Below are 14,723 nucleotides of genomic sequence, written 5' to 3'. Positions count from 1 at the left end.
CCTAGTCCTTGCTGTGCTTCTATCTTAGAATTGATACTAAGACTGAAGACAAGGATTTTTAAAAAATGTACTAACAAGACTAAGAAGTTTTGTTCTATCAATCTTTTTTTCTTTCTTTATAAAACTTTTCTTCCTCCTAACTTCTCTATTCTTCCAAAGGAAACACCATCTTTCTAGTCACTCAGGCTCACAATATATGTTAGCCTCAACTCCTCACTATCTCTTACCATCCATAGCCAATCTGTTGCCAAGGCCTGTAGATTTTACTTTTGTAACATTTCTAAAATACTCCCCCTTTTCTCCTATGATACTGTCACCATCTTGGTACAGGTTATTGTTAACCTCAGACTTAGAGTACTCCAATAGCTTGGTGGTGAGTCTGCCTGCCTCAGCTCTCCCCACGCCAATCAATCTTCCATTCAGCTACCAAACTGATTTTCCTAAAGTGCAGGTTCAATCATGTCACTGTTCCACTGCTGCCTCCCCACTCCAACTAAACTCCAGTGGCTCCCTGGATCAAATATAAAATTCAAAAGCCCTTCATAGTCTACACACCCCTACTCCTTACTTTTCAGTAATTTTACCTTTTATTCCTTATATTCCTTATTCCCTGCCATATATACTGTGATCCAATGAAACTGTCCTTCTTGCTATTCCATAAACAAGACATTCCATCTTTTAGCTTTGAACATTTTCTCTGGCTAGCCCCAGTGCCTGACATATTCTCCCTTCTCTCCACCTCCTGGCTTCCTTTAGGTCCCAAATAAACACTCATCTTCTCTTGGAAACCTTTCTCAACACCTCTTAAATCTAGGGCCTTTCTGCTCTAAATTATTTCCTATTTATCCTGTATATAGCTTGTGTGTACATATTTGCTTGCTTGTTGTCTCTTCCATTAGACTAGCTCCTTGAGGGCAGGAATTGTCTTTTGCCTCTTTTTATGTTCCAGTGTCTGGCACATAGGAGGTTCTTCATATTTACTGATTGACTAAGAGGTTATATGATCTGCCTGAGATCACACAGGTAATAATTGAAGGAGTCAAGGCTAATCCAATCCTCTACCTTCTTTAAGTCATACTACCTTTCAAGTTCCTCAAGAAATCTAATTTCATCTTAAAATAGATCTAGTTTTATGTTAAGATAAATGTTACTTCAAGGGATCTGTGATCTCTGTTCAGATAAGTCATTTCATCTTATTACTCTTATCTACATCCTTTCATAAACCCTCTACAGAGAGTCCACCCAACCAATATGCTGGGACTCTTCCTCTAGATTTTTGACATTTTGTAGAAATCAAGGGAGCATATAGACCATTTGTGATTCTCTCACTATCACTGCAGGACTGGTTCACTTTCTTTTCTAGTCATACATCTTAGTAATAATAGCCTTTATATCACTTCTTTCCTGTGATTTTTTTTCTTTATAAAATGTGCTTCCCCATTATCCCTTGGGTGGCTCATAACTTTAATCCTTTGGAGACTAGGGCATTCTATGATTCATAGACATAGAAAATCCCTGGAAAAATTTCAGTGTTATAAAAGAAGAGCTTCTGTTTCAATAAATCACCCAACCAACAAGAAATCAGTAAACTCAGGCACTGTGCTAAGTACTGAAACTATAAAGAAAAACAAAAACAGTTCTTGTCTTTAAGCATTCAATATAGATTTGCATATATGTAAAATACAAAATACATCTATATATTCAAGCCACATACAAAGTAGATGGAAAGAAAACTTAAAGGGGAAGGCATGAAGAGCTGTGGGGATTGGGATTGGGAAAGGTTTCCTTCAGAAAGTGGTGGGTGAGCTGTGGCTTGAAACCAGGGATTTTTAAAAGCTAGAAGTGGAGAGAGATAGCATTTCAAGGACAGGGAAACAATCAGTGCAAAGTCACGGCAAGAGGTGAAAATATGTCCTGTTTGAAGAACAGCAATTTAAAAAAACAGTTCATAGAAGAAATCAAAAGCCCTGTGTAACTTCCCCCTAAATAATCTAATTTATTTTCCTCCTGTTCAAATCTACTCCCTCTTCATTGCCAGTCTTTGATGCCTGTTCAAGATGTATGTAGTGACTGACTAGTCCTACAGGCTATCCATCCAGGTTGTAGGGTAGAGATGATCTTCAACTTTGTATTTATAACACTAGTACATAGCACAGTGCTTAGTGTATAATAAGACTTACTTCATATGTATCTTGCATATGGTCTCAAACAACTCATGAAGACAATTGTCCCTTAAGGCACCCAATATTTCTTCTCTTTGGACTGAATCATTTCTAACCTGCCTTTGGAAGCAGCCCCAGGTCTGAGTTTCTTTCCCAGAGCAGTGCCAGGCAAAGCTATAACTCACATTGTCGGTCAGGACCTAGGATAATTGTGTGTGTGTGTGTGTGTGTGTGTGTGTGTGTGTGTGTGTGTGTGTGTGTGTGTGTGTGTGTGTGTGTTGAGAGAGGAGCAGAGAGAGAGAAGAGGGTAGATGTACTCTTGCCATTCTTTATTGTGTGAGTTCATTCAGTATATTTCTCATTTACATGAAATCAGTCACAGTAACACCATTGACTATTAAATCTGAACTAAAAGTTAAACAAAAGTAAGAACAATTGTAGCATTTACTCATAAGAAGGCAAATGCAAGAATAAGAATAATATTTACTCAGTAGAAGGCAAATATAGGAATAATCACAATATATACTTAAAAAGAAGACAAGCAGAAATAATCAAAATCAAATGATTATCCCACCAACGAGCACAGTACAAGAGAGAATTGGCACACACAGAAATCTAATAGGGAGGCACATGACTGAGGATGGCAGGCCTGCATCTCTACAGAACAGTCTGTACCACCTGTCATCTGCTGGGCAATATATTTTTCCCATTTGATCCCCATAGTTTTCTTGGTACACAAAGCTACTTTTCTGCTGCTCCTGAGTCACCAAAGAAACATCAAACTACTGTATTTATTATTTATCGAATTATAAAATGTTAGATTTTTGTTTTTTGAGACTTGATCTCCCTATCTTGCAAGAAGGACATTAGTCACCCATGAGCCTAATCCTAGTGCCCAACATGTTTTATTTTTCTGACCTGGGCTAGTTCTCCCTCTTCAGCCAGCCTGATGTCCCTCTGCTCCCAAGAGGCTCACCATATTAGTGCCAGACTTAGTATGGATATCCAAGAAAATCCATGAGAGGTTCTCCTTCTTTCTGGGTACAGGAGGCTCTAGAGAGCAATTCTACCTCTTTCCAGACAATTGATTCTCAGCACAGCAATGCATCCTGTCCAATCAGCAGTGTTTCCAGCAAAACAAATGCAAATCCTATCAGCTCCTATCTTGGTAAGCAATTCTTCTCCTTGCCTCCTAAGCCTTCTATCCTGGACTCTTCCTGCACTCAAATATTTCAACTGCTTATTTTTTAAATCATATCCATCCAGCTGCTTTCTCAAGTTGGAGATGAGTAGCCCATTGGGGCCTCTCTTCTGATTGGTGAATTCCTTCCCAGAATTTCCATTTGACCAAAACAGTCAGGCTCACTTTTAACTCAGACTCAACTCCTGACTCTCAGATATATACCTGCATTGGGTATTTTCCCTTCTTTCTCAGCTACATCCCTGGCATTTAATAATAATAATAAATCTTATTTATTGCTCTTCTCTTTTCAAATCAGTTTCCTTATTAGCAGTGACCCATTTCCACTTTTAATGTGAAACTAAAAATCATTGTGTCAGGTATAATCCCAGAAGTCCTTATATAATCTTCTCATAGTCTCCAAATAATTATTTGATTTATATTTTATTAACAATATCTTTAAAATGTCTGAGAACAGTCACATGCAAATAAGGTGAAAGGCTACAAAATGTTCTGCAGCCATAATTACTACAGTCAGCATTCTGCTTTCAAAAAAGCCATATCAGTACATTTATTTGAGGGGCAGTTTTCTCTCTGGTCCTCAGAAGTCTTTGTTTCCATAACATTTTATCTGGAGTTGTATTTCTTCTTACACTGATCTATTAATGTTTTTATACAAATATTCTTTCTCTGCCCTTTTAAGCAAAATGTTCACATTCAAAAGTGGCAGTACCTTCTTACATATCATAGTCTGAAAGGGGGGGGGGGCGTTTCCCATACATTGGCAAAAAATCACAAACATTATCATTACCAGAAAAAGGTAACCAAAAAAATATCAATAACTACTGACCCATATATTTACTTTCCAATTACTAAAAAATCTTTATGTGAATCATCTATATATTCATTGACAGCATTCTTGATTAAAGGTAGGAGACAAAAGGCAAAGACTTTCATAACTGCTACTCTACAATTGACTATATCTTTATAATCACTCAATTAACTGAACATCAGAGAATAGAAAATCCTATTGTGTCTACTGTTTGTTAACTACACAAAATGATTTGGTAGAGCAACAAAACAAAACAAAAAACCCTTAAGAATTCTTCTCTGAAGAGTTGTCTCCCATGCACATATAACAATCATTCAGAATTCCTTGAAAAAAATTTAACAACAGATAATTTTGTTAAATGACCCTCTGATTATTACTGTCAAGCTGAGGATAAAACAGGTAAATACATACTTGCCAAAGGTGTTTGTCACGGTCATGGAGGATGTCCAGCACAGAATTCAAATGGAAAACGATTCCTTTTGGATGGTGAGTTTCTCCAAATGCTCCTATTTCCACACAGCATTGTACTGGTTACATCAAGCCTAGGAACACTGCAGTCTCTTAAATGTGTTGGATAATTACTTAAAAGAATTCAGTCTATCCACATTGAATGCCAACACAAAAGACAAAAAATAATGCTACTTTCCAGACTTCTAACAATAACAAAACAAAAACACCAACCAATCTGGCTGTTTACAAGCAATAGTTTTGAATATATTCTGATTATGTTACAGCCAATGACTCTGGCAGAAAGAGAAAGCCAAAAATGTACATCCAGAATCAGATTCAAGAGCTGGTGCAATGAATGTGACTACAATTCCCAGAATGCCATGCAGCCCCGGTTTCGCCTTTACCCTTGCCACACTGCCTTTTGGGATATGTAGTATATTTCCTATCTTTGTGCAAGCCTCTGGATCGGACATCTGGGCAGCTACGCCTTTTCCAGAACCACCGCTAACCAAGACGAGAGGGAGTCCCTTTTCCTGGACAGGATGAGACGGGAGAAAGGTGGAGTAATGGTAAAAACTGATCTTGCCCAGGGGAAAGTCGTGGGGCTCTTAATGATCATTGCGACAACGGCCCCACGTGTGTCTTGCTAAACTTCTCTCGATAGCTCTGTTGCTGGGAAGGCATTGAACTCCGGAGCCTCTGTCAATTTATGCCAAATGAGGGTTTTGGACTTGCTGACCCCTAAAATCCCTTCCAGGCTCTAAGCCTGTGACGCTGAGTCTGGCTAACCTCACTTGCCCCCAGGCTGAGATTCCCCCATCCTCTCCAAAAGACGGTTGTTTTCAAAAATATATATTGATGTAAAGGAAGAGAGAGGGGTTCCACGGTGGACCCGATGAGCCCCTTTTCCCTTCCCTCAGCTTTCGGAAGATTTTTCAGTGACAGAAAGCGGAGTGGTCTAGGTTAGGCTTTCAGGAACCTTCAGAGTTGAGCAGTGTGGGTGGCCAACCCAGTCATTATGTGACCCTGTTCAGTACCTAACCGGGACTGGCCTCCTGGGCAATCTGTGGCTCCCGGGTCGGCTTCCCATGTAGGGGAGAAGGCTAGTCTTAGGATCATATGATTTGGATTTGGAAGGGACCTTATAGGCCATCCAGTTCAATGTTAATTTTACAGCTGAGGAAACTGAGCCCCAAAGAGGGGAACAGACTTGCCTAATGATTAAAACTGAATCCAGACCCGTCGATTCTCGGCCCTTTACACGGAGCTAGTTGATGGGAGTAATTTTTGTCAGGGTATTAACTTGGGGGAATAAGAGGAATGATTTCTTTCAGCTTTTGCTGGTCAATATGAAGTAGGGTTAGGCGTAGAGGTCTTTTTTAGGTTGGCTTCTATTGAACTCCACAAAATAGTTCATTATTGGAGTGGTTCCTGGAAGATGAGCACTAAGATGTGCTTAGCACCCTGGCACAATGTAGGAGTTTAATCATTGTTTATTGAATTGAATTAAAATATTTTTGGCGAAGTAACTTGGTCAGAAAAGCAATTCTGGAAAAATGTGAGAAAAGTCCCTAAACTATTTATATAACTTGGATCTAGTAATGACATTATCTGGCATCCCCAAGGAACATTCTTACCAGGTAACCTAGGATTTTAGAGAAACACAGGAGATATCATATATAATAAGTCTTAGAACTCAAAACATGTTCTTTCATATAATCCAATTTAATATTTTTATAGCTTCTGGAAAGGATTTTCAATTGAATTGACTACAAATTTGTTATTTAATTTCACCTAGCTCTTTACTAGGGTTAGGTAATCCTTTTACACCTCTTCTCGGCTCTTTATCATCCAACTCACCTGGAAACTTTTCCAGACTCCTCCTTCCCTCCTCAAACATCTCAACTTGCCTTTTTTCTCTCAGCTAAGAAGTTTGCCTTATATTTAATTGAAAAAATTTAGGCCATTTGCCAGAGCTCCCTCTTCTCCCCTTATCTCACATTATTTGAATGCCTTCTGCCACTTTCTTCCCCTTTATCCTCGTCTTACTTTAAGAGGTGACTCTTCCCCTTTCAAAGGCAAACTCCTCTCCAAGCACAAGTGATAGCATTCCATTCTTTTTCTTCCAGCAGATTGCCCCCTTTTTCACCTCCACTCTCATTTATCTTCATTATTTCCCTGTGTACTGTCTGCTTCCCTTTTACCTACAAACATGTCCATGTCTCCCTCATCCTTTAAAAAACCCTCACGTGATATGTTCCTCTACTACTTAACCCATATTTTTCTTCTCTTTTGTAATGAAATGTCTTCTACTTCCTTGGCATCTGATCCCATCATTTAACTGAAATTACTCTCTCCAAAGTTACCAATAATCTCTTACTTGACCAAATCCAAAGAGGCCTTTTCTTGGTCTTCCTCTTTCTTGACTTTTCTACAGCTTGTTTCTCTGTATGTTATTGGGACTACTTTCTTCTAGTTCTCCTGAACCTGTTGGATTGCACTTTTTTAGTCTTTCTTCTATGTCTTTTTTTGTTTGTTTGTTTTTACCTTCTGTCTTAGAATTAATATTAAATATTGGTTCCAAGGTAGAAGGGCAATTAAGGGCTAGGCAATTGGAGTTAAATGACTAGACCTGATCACATAGTAACTAAGGCCATATTTGAACTCAGGACCTCTCATCTGCAGGACTGCCCTTCTATCCACTGAGCCACTTAGCTCCTTCAGTTTTCCTTTTTTATTCCTCACTAGGCTGCACTCCTGACCCTACAATACCCCAGAAACCTTTTCTGCCTGGCAACATCTCATTTCATCCCTGGAATTCACATATTGGAAGTCCCTTGTGATCCCTCCACCAGACTAAATGGCTCTTCCCAGAACTTCTGTTTTAAAGAGGATGCCCAGGCCAGCTTGTCTTCCTTCCTTCCAGGACTGTGCTTCTGAATTTCTTGGATTTTCTATTCCATGCCCCAGACCCAGATACCTTCATTGTCCTCCCATCCCCCTTTTATCTTCCTTTATTTGTTGTCTTTACTCTGTAGAAGGTAATCATCTTGAGGAAAGAGATTTTCTTTCTGTTTGTATTTGAATTCCCAGCTCCTGGCACATAGTAAACACTTAATGCTAGTTGACTTCACTTTGCTGGATCTTCTGCTAGGCCTTGAAGAAAGAGACTTTCTTTCTGCTGGTATTTGTATTCCCAGCTCCTGGTACATAGTAAGCACTTAATTAATGCTTGTTGACTTTGCTGGATCTTCTTCCAGGTCATCTACTGTGTGTGTTCACCAAGGCTGTTTTGGGCCTCCTTTTTTTCCTTTATATTATTTCACTTGGTGATCCCATCAGGTCCCATCAATTCAATTAGCATCTCTATATTGATGATTCTCAAATCTGTTTTTTTAGCTATAGTTTTTCTCTGCCAGTCTCTAATCCTTTATCACCAACTGCCTATTGAATATCTTGAACTGGAGTCCAGTGGACATCTGAAACGCAGCATGTTTAAAAATGGACTCATTATCTTCCCTCCTGAACCTTCCTCCCTTTCTAACTTCCCTGTTTCTTTGGAGGGCTACACCATCCTCATAGTCCCCCATCTTTAATTCCTCACTCTCCCACCCCTGTATCTAATCTGTCCTGAGGCCTTTTGGTTTTCCTTCCCCATCTAGTCCTGTGTTAGAGCTAGTACTAGGCTCAAGACTTAAATTTTCAGAAAAATCTGAGCTTGATTTATTATTTGGTCAGTTGTCTAGGCTTAAGTGATGGAGAAAATGTTAGTTATGCAAATTAAACTTGAAAGTGTTTTGTTTACATATTTTACATCCCACCCCAGCTGATGGTTAAATATTTTAGGAGGAAGCTAAGTGGCACAGTGAATGGAATGCCAGGTCTGAAGTCAGGAAAACCAGAGTTCAGATCTAGCCACTGACACTTTCTGGTAGTGTGACCCTAGGCGCTAGGCAAATCACTTAATCTCTGTTTGCTTCAGTTTCCTCATTTGTAAAATGGGGATAATAATAACACTTATCTCCCCAGATTGTTTTGATGATCAAGTGAGATATTTATAAAGTGTTTAGCACAGTGCCTGGAATACATTCAGTGCTATACAAATAGATACTAAGTATTGATTCTAAGGCAGATGTATGCTAATGGCTAGAGATTTGGGGTTTAGTAACTTGCCCAGGGTAACATGGTTAGGAAGTGTCTGGGGCCAGTTTTCTCCTGTCTCAAGGTCTGGCTCTCTATCCACTGAACCACCTAGCTGTCACCTAGCAGAATTGGTGTAGGGGATAGGAAGGAATCATGGACAGAGAAGATGTGGGCTGGCTCTGCACTGTCACTGAGAGAGCTGGCCAGCCACACATGGCTCAGGCTTTTCTCCTTTCTTTGGGCCATTTTTTAATTATATAACAAATAATTACAAACCTTACAGTCTCCAGAACATTTTAATCATATCATATCCATCTTTCCTTTATCTGACAAATTGATCTAACTTGTCACTTGTCTTTTCAAGAAACTTAAGTGATTCCTTATTACCTCCAACTAGGATGGAGCATAAACTCTCCTAGTTTCCATCATCTCCTTTTCCAGCCTTCTTATACCTTACTCCTGCCAGGTACCCTGCAGTCGAGTGACCTGACCTCTTTCCTGTTCTTCACACAAAAAACCTCCTCTCCTGACATTTTCCCCAGCTGACCCCAGGCTTGGCATTCTCTCCCTTCTCCTATCTCCCTCCTGCCTTCCCTGACTTTTTTCAAATACTAGCTGAAATTTCCTCTTCTTATAAGAAGTCTTTCCTTTTTTTTTAATTATTTAGTTAATTTAGAATATTTTTCCATGTTTACAAGATAAGAAGCCTTTCCTGATCATCCTTAATGCTATTGCCCTCCCCGTGAGTTTTAGCTCCAATTTATCCTTTCAATGTCGTATTTGTTGTCTTTCTGTTAGACTGTGAGCCTTTAATAAATTCTTTTTTGTTCAATCGAAAAGATTTGTGTATGAATGGAGTGAGTAAGCAGAATCAGAACATTACACATTCTGAAATCTGGCTCTCACCCTCCTGGAATTATTGCTGTCTAGAAATTTTCAACCTTTACAGTGACCAAGAAGGGAGGGGAATGTATGGACTATCATTAAGGGCAGAATGTTGGGTTTTAACTGAGAGTTTGATTGACATTTGGCCATTGGATGTGGGGAAACCTGGCTTTGAATACTTGTGTGGCTATGGGCAAGTCTTTCTATGTCTTTTAGCCTCTGTTTCTTAATCTGTTAAGGGGATGTAATCTATCTATCTATCTCATAGGGTTGTAGGGAAGCTCAAATGAGATAATTTATGCAAAGGGTTTTTTCTATATACACATTTTCATGAAACATAAAATTATTGTATATAGTGTATCTGTTACATTCCTCCACCTAAAGCCATTAAATGGAGATCAAATCTAAGAGACCAAATATTTTCTTTATAACATTTTTACTTTATTTTGGATATTTGTGTTTTATTAGTTTTCTGATCTATAAAGTAAGGATATTGTTCTAAAGGATTTTTAAGATCCTTCCCAGTTCTAAGTCTGATATCCTATGAAATTATTATTATTTTTTAATTCATCCTTCCATCTTAGAATCAATACTATTGATTCCAAGGCAGAAGAGGGATAAGACCTAGACAACTGGGGTAAGTGACTTGCCCAGAATCACATAGTGAGGAAGTATCTGAGGCCATATTTGAACCAGGACCTCCCATTTCCAGTCCTGGCTCTCTATTCACTGAGCCACCTCGCTGTCCCACTATGAAGTTAGTATTAGCCATCATCTATCTATTTTCTTTTCTTTTTAAATTTTTTATTCTTACTTTATCAAAAATTCTTCTAAGAGTTCCAAGGACCAAATACTATAACCATAGACTGGTCTGAAAGAGCCAAGTCAAGATACAGCAGATTTAACAGAATACTCATAATTTAAGCCTTTGATCCAATAGTGCTGTAGATAATTTTGCAAATCCATTCAATTACTGGACAGATACAAACACTTTTTATCACCAAATGTTTACGAAATACTCTCCACATTTTTGAAACAAAGGATATGTTATGATGGCAGGATAGACTCACTGTAGATTTTCTCTACCCTAACTCTAAATTGGTCTATATCATAAATAAAAATCAGTTTCTCTCTGATTTAGAAAGCCTTGTGTGTGTGTGTGTGTGTGTGTGTGTGTGTGTGTGTGTGCGTGCGAGTGCCCATGTGCCTGTCTGTTGTTTTCCCTGAAGGAATGAAATACTCACTTAACATATGATTTTAAAAAAGCCTTAGCAACAAAATGAGACTAAATGAGAAAATAATTTTAGGAGAAAGTAGATTGAGAAATTATGCTACCTAACAAATGTTCCAAGCCATTGCTTGTATATATAATGATTACCTACTATTTTTCCCTTTTCAATTCAATTTACAATTTATAGATTTTACAAAGATTTTTTTTATGTCACATATATTCTGAATTCTTATTTGTCATTCATTTGCCATATCTTGTTACTGTTCTAGACATTCTTTTTTTTTTTTAAACACTTACCCTAAAATCGATACTAAGTCTCAGTTCCCAGGCAGAAGAGTAGTAAAGGCTAGGCAGTTAAGGTTAAGTGACTTTCCCAGGGTCACACAGCTGGGAAGTGTCTGATACCAGGTATGAACCCAGGTCTTCCTGACTCTGGGCCTCTCTGTTTACCCACTGAACTATCTTGGTGCCTCTAAATATTTTTTTAATTGAAAGATTTGCCCAAGGCTAAATGCAATGCTTAAATTGTTTGAGATTTTTGAGGCTATTATAAGAGAAGAATGGGAAACATATACTTTGCTTAAAAGATAATTTTTTTTTTGCTTTTATAGTCAAATTTGTAAAGTTTTCATTAACAATAGGGTTCGTAACAAATTTAAAAAGTAGAGTATAGGGAAAAAAAGTTGGTTTGAGGCCAAATTCTACTGTTTGCATTAAATTCCCATGAATGAAACAAGACCAAATTAGTATTAAAAAAACCAAACTTATTTCTGGCTGAACTTTGGAATTAATTAGGTAATAATGATGAATATTTTTTTCATTGATCAAGACCTATTTCCTTATTATTGATATTTGTATTAGGGTGATTGCTTGGAGTCTACATCCCCAATCATATCCCCATCAAACCATGTGATCAGGCAGTTTTTTTCTTCTGTGTTTCTACTCCCACAGTTCTTCCTCTACATGTGGATGGTGTTTTTTCTCATAAGTCCCTCAGAATTGTCCTGTATCATTGCATTGCTGCTAGGAGAGAAGTCCATTACATTCGATTGTGCCACAGTGTCTCTGTCTCTGTGTATAAGGTTCTCCTGGTTCTGCTCCTTTCACTCTGCATCAGTTCCTGGAGGTCATTTCATTTCACATGGAATTCTTCCAGTTCATTATTCCTTTGAGCACAATAGTATTCCATCACCAACATATACCATAATTTGTTCAGCTTTTCCCTAGTCGAAGGGCATCCCCCTCATTTTTCCAATTTTTTGCCACTACAAAGAATGCATCTATGAATATTTTTGTATAATAATGACATGAATCTAACAATAACTCAATTTTTTTTACAGGTTCTGTATACTGAAATGGACTTCTGAGTATTCATAATGGAAATCCAAAAGGCAGAGCTAAAGCAGATATTTTTGTACCAACATATTTTATATGATGGTTATAGCTATTTTCTTTACTTGAGAAGAGTGATGCAAAAGAGAGAATTTTTTGTAGGTGTCCTTTAAGTAGTCCATATTATATATTGATTTCCATCATGCTTCGTCTGAGAGCTGCTTGTGAATTCTTCTGGAGAATCTTTCAGCGTGGACCTAAAGCCAGTGACTCTTTACTTAGCCAAATAAGTAAATGCGTGAATGAAGAACAGGTTTTTGATATAGTTGGAAACAATAAATCCAGGTTTTCTGAAAAACATGTGGGATATGCATATAAAACACTTTGGCAATTTCAAAAGGAAAAGTCTGATTTGATGAGAAGTGTCCCTTATGTCAGAGACCATCCTCAGTTTCTTACTCTTCGTATTTTAGCCAAGGATAAAATTGAATTAATGGATGATGACACCCTGGTGAATGTATTGTATATTATGTTAAGGTAAGCAATATGATTTTCAACCCTATAAACATATATTGATGTTTTATTTATATTTTTCTTTTTCCTTGTCCTTACAATTAAAAAAATCTCCATTTCTTGTTTTTTTGCATCACTTTTATTTCTGAATATGTTATCTTCCTCACTAGCTGGGAAGCCAACTTTGTTAGAAAGAATAAAAAAGAAAAAAACGTCATGCCAAACCAACCAAATCATTGTAGAATTAGATGTTTTTCAATATATATAATGTTTCATACATTTAGCCTGTTCTGCTCAAAGAAGAGAAGGAAGTATATTTTTTCAACTCTTCTGGGCTAAGCTTGGTTATCATATAGTATTAAGTTTCATTTTCTCCCCCTACTTAAATTGTTTCAGTTATTGATTTCCTGGTTCTACTTACTTCACTCTGTATCACTTTCTCTATATCTTCCCATGCTTCTCTCAATGCAGTCATCATTGTTCTTTCTTAGAGTGCAGTAATATTCCATTACATTTTTGCACTGCAGTTTATTTAGGTCTTCCTAATCAATTAGCATCTACTTTGTTTCCAGTTTTTTGTTGCCCCACCCCCCCAAAAAAGTGCTATTAATGAATATTTTGGTATTTAAGTTTGTCTGTGACTTCCATTCTGGGTACATACTTTGTAGTGAGTTCTTTGATTTAATGGGTAGGGACAAGTTAGTCACTTTTTAGCATATTTCCAAATTTCTTTACAGAATGGTTAGAAAAGTGTAATAGCTTCATGAAAAGTATATTAATATGCTTCTCTTCAGCACCTCGGTCACCGAGAGTCTACCACTACTTCAGCACCTCCCATGTTTCTTCTCTTTTTTTTTTGTCATCCACATCAATTTGTTAGATTCAAGGCGAAACCCCAGTTATTTTAATAAGAGAAACAAACAAAACAGCTCTTAAGTTTCTTTTTTTAAAGGTTTAATTAATACATTTTGTTCTTAATAGTTTTCCCCTACTCAAATAACCCCAGTGAATGCAAAAAAACCCAAACAAACCCAAAAAACAAACAGTTAAGCAAAACCAAGAGACATGGTGACTGATCATATCTAATACTGTAAGCAACATTTTGCTTTCCTTTGTAAAGAGGGTACCTCATAGTTTGTTTTAAAAGATACTTAAAAAAAACTTTAAATGATTCTCTTTTCAGTCAAATAATAATTCACCTTTTTGTCTCTTTTCTGTTCCTCACAGCTGGTAACTCAACCTAATTCTCTTTTTTTTTTTTTGCAAAAAGTTCATAGATATTCTTCATTATTGAACAGTTCAATGGTATAAAAGCAAGTCAGAATTGAGGCTTAACTCATGATGGAAGTAGCATGTACATGGTTATTTCTTATAGAATCACTGTTTCATATACAAATGTGGTTTTTCTTTTCTTTTTTTTTTTAAACCCTTACGTGCCATCTTGGAATTAATACTGTGTTCCAAGTCAGAAGAAGAGTGGTAAGGGCTAGGCAATGGGGGTTAAGTGACTTGCCCAGGGTCACACAGCTGGGAAGTGTCTGAGGCCAGATTTGAACCTATCACCTCCCATCTCTATGCATAGCTCTCAAGCCACTGAGCTACCCAGCTGCCCCAGAAATATGGTTGTTCTGTAGAACTTGAGAATGAAGTAGGACGGTAATTTAGGAGTTGTCTAACAATTGCTTAAGGTCCCAGGAGAATGTTAAGCATGATATATAGTAAAAAGACCCTGAACTAGGAGGAAGAAGACCTTGACCTTGCTGCTTCCTAGTGACTTTTCACAAGCCAGTTAACCTTTCTGTTTTTTTTTTAAAGGCTTAGAATAATAATACCTGCCATAACTACTTCACAGGGTTGTCCTGAGAATCTAATGAGCTGATATATGTGAGCTTGTAGTATTTGTGAAGTTCAGGCAGCCCCTTACCACAGGAGACCTTTCTTGCTTTTCCCCAGCTGCTGGTGCTTCTTCTTCTGCCTCCTGCAAAATTGTATTGT

General features: G+C 37.6%; 2 protein-coding genes across 3 annotated transcripts in view; one reads left to right on the top strand and one right to left on the bottom strand.

Annotated features, from left to right (window-relative positions):
- Positions 1–4,996, bottom strand: part of PPIG (peptidylprolyl isomerase G) — a 91,653-nt gene extending 86,657 nt beyond the window's left edge. Inside the window, exon 1 of the mRNA XM_056797269.1 lies at positions 4,586–4,996. The gene's annotated coding sequence lies outside the window, so the exon portion shown is untranslated. The remainder of the gene's footprint in view (positions 1–4,585) is intronic.
- A 48-nt stretch (positions 4,997–5,044) lies between these two features.
- Positions 5,045–14,723, top strand: part of FASTKD1 (FAST kinase domains 1) — a 46,214-nt gene continuing 36,535 nt past the window's right edge. The window contains exons 1-2 of one of the 2 annotated variants that reach the window (XM_007494329.3): positions 5,045–5,193; positions 12,224–12,752. In XM_007494329.3, the coding sequence (XP_007494391.2) occupies positions 12,418–12,752 (335 nt within the window). In that variant the 5' untranslated portion in view covers positions 5,045–5,193; positions 12,224–12,417. The remainder of the gene's footprint in view (positions 5,194–12,223; positions 12,753–14,723) is intronic. The other variant, XM_007494330.3, reaches the window with a different exon arrangement.

Source organism: Monodelphis domestica, chromosome 4 (genome assembly GCF_027887165.1).
Source record: "Monodelphis domestica isolate mMonDom1 chromosome 4, mMonDom1.pri, whole genome shotgun sequence".
In the NCBI taxonomy this organism is placed as follows: domain Eukaryota; kingdom Metazoa; phylum Chordata; class Mammalia; order Didelphimorphia; family Didelphidae; genus Monodelphis; species Monodelphis domestica.
The sequence above is the reverse complement of the archived record's forward strand: the minus strand, read 5'-3'. Positions and strand labels throughout refer to the sequence as shown.